The sequence below is a fragment of the Engraulis encrasicolus genome, chromosome 6, assembly GCF_034702125.1.
Source record: "Engraulis encrasicolus isolate BLACKSEA-1 chromosome 6, IST_EnEncr_1.0, whole genome shotgun sequence".
Lineage (NCBI taxonomy): Eukaryota > Metazoa > Chordata > Actinopteri > Clupeiformes > Engraulidae > Engraulis > Engraulis encrasicolus.
Window position 1 is genome coordinate 40,668,369 of NC_085862.1, and position 7,500 is coordinate 40,675,868.

The following is a 7,500-nucleotide window of genomic DNA, read 5'->3' on the forward strand; positions in this document are numbered from 1 at the left end:
CCCCAACACTTCATCCTTAAACTGTCTCTATCCCTGTCTCAGGAAGACTTAAGAGGAGACTCAGGAGAGAGAGAGAGAGACACAGACACACATACAGTACATGCGTGAGAAATGCTTGAGACACTAGCGTCTCTTTTCCACTGCTGGTTTTCTGGTAGGCCTACAGCTCAACACAGCGCGACTCGGACGCCACTTTTTGTTTTTTTTTTACGATTGAGCTGTGTCGTGCCCAATTGAAAAGCAAGTAGTGGCGGCCAAGTCGCGTTGTGTCGAGCTGTAGGCCTACCATAAAACCGGCTGTGGAAAAGAGCCTTAGGAGACCAAAGAGCCCTCTGTTGCTGACCCCCCTGAGAGAGAAGAAGCGAGGAGGAAGGAATGGAGTCCATCATCATCACCATCATCATCATTACCGAGCAACATGTGCCACACAGACCCTCGCAGTGGGCACCGCGGGGGGGTCAAAGAATGAACAACACCATTCATTGGTCTCTCTATTTTATTTTTGTAATTTAAGACTGGAAGATTATTGTAATTTAAAAGAAACCGATGGGAGAGTTTTACAAGGCAGCCTTGGGAATAAAGTGAAATCGTACAGCTGTCTAAAAACTTTGCGATGTCTGTGTGTGTTTTTTTTGTTATCAAGTGTTGTGTGTTGTGTTGCCAAAGGTTGTGTTGATGTCACTCAAACGTTGCGAGTTCAAAATTGCAGACGTAATGTGTTTTTCATTCATTTCTGACATTCAAACTACAATAATACCAAGAAATATTTAATTGAAGACTTCAATGACGTCATCATCAAAATATCCCTCCTTTAATTATTCTTTTATTACTTTGGGGGATTATATGAAATGATTCCTGCAGTCAAATCTGTACTTGAGCTAAAAGAGTGTCCTCGTGCTCTGGTGATGACAAATCAGTTCTCAATAACTGGACTGAACCAAATAAACTCTGTTGGGAAGATAGGACCTACAGACAGGGAAGCCGACAGGGGAGGATACACGGGTCAGTTGTCCTGCGCCCACTGAGAAGGGGGACCCAAAAGACATTGTATGTAGGAGGAGCCTTGCTGATGACTTTGTCCACGGTCCAGTCAAAGCTGACAGCGGGCTGGCCTGCAGGCTGCGATGGTGGCCCTGATAGTCTGGTAGCTAAATAAAAGAAATGAGCTGGTGCGTGGTGTGCTAATGACAGAAGCGTCTGTGTGGTTTAGTTTAATGCCGCTATGATGGAGTCAGTTCTGCACTGTGGCTGGTCAGTATGCATGACACTCCTTGGCATCCAGTGTTGTCACAGGGCAAGCTGCTTGCTTACACTAATCTGCACTGTTCTTCAGTTCCCATGACCCTCGCAGGGTTGCCAGATCAGACTGGTGATTCCCAGCCCTAAATCCCTACATATATGTTAATTATAACCTGTTAAATGTATCTCACTGCTGCTCTGATATTGGAGCGAGAGTTTCCGCCTGGAAGCACTAAATCCCACCCAATTTGAACTAAATCCTATTGATTTCTTTGGCCATTAATGTGCAGATAGACCCACCCAAACGCCCATTTTACCCGTCCTAATCAGCCAAATCTGGCAACACTGGAAACTTCTCCTCACCCCAGCAGCCTCTCCTACAAGGGCACCACAGAGCAAAAGACAGCAACGCCACCATGTGTCACCCACAGTTGGTACAGCGCACCACCACAGTCTGTGAACAACACACACACACAGTGCCTGATTATGCTATGCCTGACTATGCTATCTACATGTAGTACATTGTTTTGAACACCCAACCTCAACCTTTTTTTTTCCGGACATACAGTACATACACACTAGCCTAGAAATCTAGACGCCCCTAGCGACCGCAAATTGAATTTGCTCCTCATACAGCTTTTTGCTGTAGGGGTCTGGCTCGCCAGGCTACATACACACATGCTGGCTAGTAAAGTGTATGAGGCTCTTTTGGGAAGGGGGTAGAGGGGAGAGGGACATCTGGCCGGCACCTGCCTTACATGCCTGCCTTTGCAGTCAGCGTGTGAATGAATGAATGAATGAATGAATGAATGAATGAATGAATGAATGAATATGAGGCACACTCAATAAAAAAGTACTCTGGGTAGGGCTTCATATTCTGTAATTGTATAATATAGCCTACAGGTACACATACTATGCATTAGCTTTTTTGCCCATATGGCTACTTTAGTTATTAGGTTGTGCCTCCTCCAGTTCCAAGCAAAATGGCAAGTTTCTGGTTTTCGTTTTTGTTCCTTGAACCGGTCTTGGGTGAGTTTATTTTGACATTCAAATCAAGCATCTTTACAAGATAGACATTGACCCTTTTGGACTAGCTAAATTATTAGTTCAATGAATTTTAAAAATGACCACTGACTGTACCGTGACCGTCCAGACGGAGGTTAATAGCTCATCAAAAGACAGAGTGAAGGCAGAGTGAAATGTGTTGGTGTAATATATATATATATTTATTTTAAATTGAATGTAATGCTTTATAATTTGAATTAAATGTAATAAGTTACAATATTTAAAAATATATTACTCTTTTAAATTGAAACATAATCAATGAAATATTAACTTTAGCAATCCAATGAATAAAATGAAATAATGTCCACATAATATTTGTCAAATACCGGTATAATAGTTCATAATGTCAATACCTAATTAAGAATACATTATCATTATTATGAAGTCCAATTTGAATAGCCTAATTCATCAGTTCATCGCCTGGCCCTCTTTCTCTTCGGTTGCTCAGGCAGGGGCTCCTCACTAATGTCCACTTCAAAGACAGGTGCATGAGGCTTCAGGGTGGGACTGCAATAGGACTCTGAGATCTGGACTCGGCCGTCTGCATCTACAGTCTCCACAAACGAAGGGCAGTTGAACTTCTCCCACATGCGTTGTTTGATCTCTCGGCCCATCTGAAGATCATAACGGCAAGCATTGCCAGACTTGGTGGTCAACATTGGATCTACCACGGAGTGGTAAATTCTCTTGAAGTCCTCCACATTGTAGCCGTGGACCCTCAGAGGCTCCTCTTGGAGCTGTGGTCCATTGCTGAAGCTGGGCTTTGGGTTCTGGATGGATGCCGGTGCTGAGGTTGGCTGGCGGAGGTCAGGGAGCACAGCAGCGTTCTTAATGTAGCGCTCATCCAGAGGCTCCTTCAGCTGCCTGAGGCTGCTCTGGAGAGCAGCTTCCCTCCTCTTCCTCTCAGCTGCCTACATAGAGGTAAAATAGAGACTTTTCATTTATTGGGCCTTTTCATTTTCATTAATTGGGCCTAAAACAGGGGTGGGGATTCCATTTTCATTCAAGTCCTTCAGGGCCGTACTATGAACACAAATCAGGATTTCCACTTAAGGCCTACACTTTAGGCCTATATTGAAGGTGGCCACCTTTACAACAGAGCCCACCTTCACTAGGTCCCCAGAAAACAGAACTTAATTGTATTGCAAATGTCATTTCTAAGATTTCTAACATGGCGTAGTTCATGTGAAACTGAATAACATTAAAATTATACCGGGGGTCAGATAACACGGCCTCAAGGGCCGTGAATGGCCCTCGAAAGATAAGTTCCCCACCCCTGGCCTAAAATCACTTTCATGAAGGTAACACACACGGAAGCTACTGTATGTGGAACCAAAGATTCTTTTAATTCACAATGGACCGTCTCTGGTGGAACTATATCTTACCTCAGCTTTGTAAGAGGAATCATCAAGATGAGGAAAGAACATGTCCTCTCTCTCCCTTGGAGATGATGACCACTCGAAGGGGATGTCAATGTCCAGAGGACTGAGTTTCTTTCCATCAAGCAGGTCTTTGCCCCCAATGAAGCCATGGCAGGGTGTCTGGGGTATTCCCAACACCTGGTTGAGGCTGTAGGGCAGACCTGCAAAAGATGCCTGAGAGCGGACAGGAGCAGCCTGTAGGTCATTCAGGGACTTGGGCGCCTGCTTCTGCACTTTGCTGGGCATGGCACAATGAGGCTTGGCCAGTTTGCGCCTCCGTCCTTTGGTCTCGCAGCTGGCAGTGTCACCTCCGCTGGCACCGGGCTGGATATCGAGTCCTGATCTGCAGACATTCTGGGGCCCAGACAGTTGGACATGTAGGGCTGGAGTCTTCACTTCACAGGGCACGATGTGGCAAGGGTTGGCATGCTTCTTTCTGCGACCTTTGACCTCACTGCTGTCCACGTGGCCACTGATGGCACTACCTTGGGCTTGGCGTTTACTGTAAGTATGATCGTGGTGTACCCCGAAATTTCCCTGTTGAGCTACTGGAGCTGCCTGGGATGTAGGTTCACCTTGTTGGACAGTGCTCTGCTGGTGAACAGGTTGTCCAAGACTCAGCAAGATGGAGGCAATCTCAAGTGTCTCCTGAAGATGTGCCTTGGGCACAACGGATATCTCCTTGTCCACCTGAGAACCCACTCCAATCTCTGCTGCCTAGAAGGAAACAGGAATGTTAGGCTATGTAGGCCATGTAAATGAAGTAGGCCTATACTCCAATCGTGTCATGTCATCAAACTGCATAAACTTACCTGTGCAACATCAGCCTGCTCATTTCTTGAAATCTGTGGCTGAGTTGACCTGCTTCCTCCAAGAGTGTTGTGAAATCCCTCTTGAGTGGAGTGGATGACAAACTCTGAGATGAATCCACAGCGAGACCCCGGAAGTCCAGTTCTTTTTATACGCAGGATCAGTGGGCCACAGCTGCTGTTGCAGGTAGCCTCAGTGGAGACAGGTAGGTGGAGAGGATCCTGTACAGTAGAACTGTGCCCATTTGCACCATTAGTCATGGTGCGGACACACTTCTTTTTAGACAGGCTCAACCCTTCCACATAGTAATCTTGAAGGCGTTTTGGAAGAACAGCAGTCCTTCTAAGGCCATAGTGGCCATTCAGAGAATGGCACTCACTAGCCTGTAGGAGAAATGATGAGGAAAAATGATTAGAAAATCAATTAAAAATGTAAAATTACTTATCAATGTGAAAATAATAATTTGTGGCTCACCCGTATCATATTTGTTGAAGAAGTCCACCAATAAATGACCAAAATACAGTGTTTTTGCCAGGAGAATTAAGAGTTCTGACTGTTCCAGTTCATCAAAAGGTGAAATTCTCATTGTTTGGATTACGTTGCCAATGGTGAATTTTGGAATTAGAATTCAGAATGTTTGTGATGTCACTTGCTTGTGGAAAGCAGAGTCAGTGTACAATATTCAAAAAATAACAATATGCTTTGGTTCAAATAGGCAAATATACATTAGAGGTTTTAAGGGTTTTGACCCATTTACATTGTATAAATAAGAATTTCTAAATCACATATAAGGAACAAATGTATTTATAATGTTAATATATATATACATACTATTTATATTTATAATAATATAAATATAAATAATGTTTCAAATGTTGTGGATGTTAAAATAAACTAAATATATTCTGCATTTATAATAATAATAATCATCATAATAATAATATAATTATTGTTATTAATAGTGTCATCAGTGTTATTATTAATGTTGTTGATATTATCAATAGGCCTACATTTATTTTTGTATTGGCTACATAGAATATGAATGCTATTCCTATGATATAAATGATGTATTTCCCATATTCTACAACACTTTTTACTATCCTGTGACAAAAAAAGATTTAGCGTTTACACTGCCAACGTCTTGGTCCTGTGAATTAAATACACCATTAAATTAATTACATGAAAGAGTGTCCTATTTCTGAAGTGTACGTGTACATGTAACCAGGAGTGTCCAGGTGAGAGAAGTAGGTGATCATCAGTGATCATCAGGATAGGCCTAGTTATTTTGCAAATGTGTACTGTGGTTTTCTCCACTAGGCTCAGATTGAATAAAAGCATCATGTTCATGTTGTGTGAATTAGATGGCAATATGGGTAAACGATAGACAAGATTTGTTCAGAGTTAGACAAAGGAAGGAAGGATGTTTCATCCAGGACCACAGATTTTTCCTATAGTGTGTTGTATGAATAGATGGGCTTACACCACCACACCTTAAAGCTTTATTATATAGAGTAATCTAATCATCAGAAATATTCCAACATGTGTTGTAAGGGTTTTTTTTGTTCAACATATTGAAAGTCATGAGATGGCATGGTTGTATCTGCTACGAGTGTGTCCATCAGCTAAAATAACATTTGCAGTAGACTTATGGATTAGTCAAGTCAAGTCACATTGATTTGTAGAGCCCAGGGGTTTCCAACATTTACCAACTGGTGGCCCACTTGAAATGTTCAGAAATGTTTGGGCCCCACCTCTGGTCCAATAAACAGTACAACTAAAATGAATAGTCACGGGCGCTGTGGTGCAGCGCACTAAGCCCCCCACATTTGGGCTTACACGGCGACCCCGGTTCGAGTCTGACCGGGGTCATTTCCCGTCCCTGCCCCGTCTGTCTCTCCTAGTCATTTCCTGTCTACTCTCACACTGTCCTATAATGATAAAGACCAAAAAGCCCCCCAAAAAACACTTAAAAAAAGAAAGAATAGTCAACAGCAATACAACAACAAATATTATTTGATATTATAAGATTTCAGGAACCATAGGAATGCCGTCACAGTGGGCCCCCGTTAGCCTGATTATCATAGACTTTCAAATTTCGATTTGATTAGAAGCATCGCCGCTGAAGGTGTTGCGTTACTTGAAGGGCGAAGCCTGGCTAGGGCACCGGCCCATAGTTTGAGAATCACTGCTATGATAGCCCATTTCATACACAGGAAGGCAACCAAACGTGCTTCAAAAACAAACAAAAAAAAAAGAAATAAAACCATGCAAATATTGTCTTACATTCACAAGGGGAATGTTTCTATGGGCCACAAGAGTGTGAAATATCCTGATGAATGAGGTGGGAAACGGTTTTCTAGATTTTATGGGCAAAGGAATGAAATCTCCTCAGAACATTTATCAAGCCAGTGGCAATAGTGTTACCTTGAACTCACTGACTCACTGACGCATCCATTTCTTTTCCCCATAAAAGAGATACACACATGCACACGCACGCACGCACACACACACACACACACACACACACACACACACACACACACACACACACACACACACACACACACACACACACACACACACACACACACACACACACACACACACACACACACACACACACACACACACACACACACACACACACACACACACACACACACACACGCACACAAACACACAGGAACATAAAATCACAGATGCACTTTTTCCATATAAATGTTGGGCCTATATGGTACAGACAGGGCCGCTGAGACCTTTGGCTGGGGCCGGGCTCAAAGTCATCTGAAAGGGCCCCCTCACTCAGTACATACAACGTAATGAGGACCCAAATCTGGGCTCCCCTTCTCCCAGGGCCCGGGGCAACTGTCCCCTTTGTCCCCCTTGGCGGCTTCCCTTGGTACAGGACATGCCTCACACCTTATTCCAAAGTCAGAGCACACATACACGTGTATTCATCTACCAG

General features: G+C 43.4%; 1 protein-coding gene across 1 annotated transcript; it reads right to left on the reverse strand.

The window, feature by feature from the left end:
• Positions 1-2,488: 2,488 nt before the first annotated feature.
• On the reverse strand, positions 2,489-5,107 carry LOC134450388 (uncharacterized). The gene is made up of 4 exons (XM_063200234.1): positions 5,010-5,107; positions 4,538-4,918; positions 3,690-4,442; positions 2,489-3,215 (listed from the first exon to the last, which is right to left on the reverse strand). Exons 1-4 carry the CDS (start codon positions 5,016-5,018, stop codon positions 2,718-2,720), a joined length of 1,641 nt encoding a protein of 546 aa, XP_063056304.1. The 5' UTR covers positions 5,019-5,107; the 3' UTR covers positions 2,489-2,717.
• Positions 5,108-7,500: the final 2,393 nt, after the last annotated feature.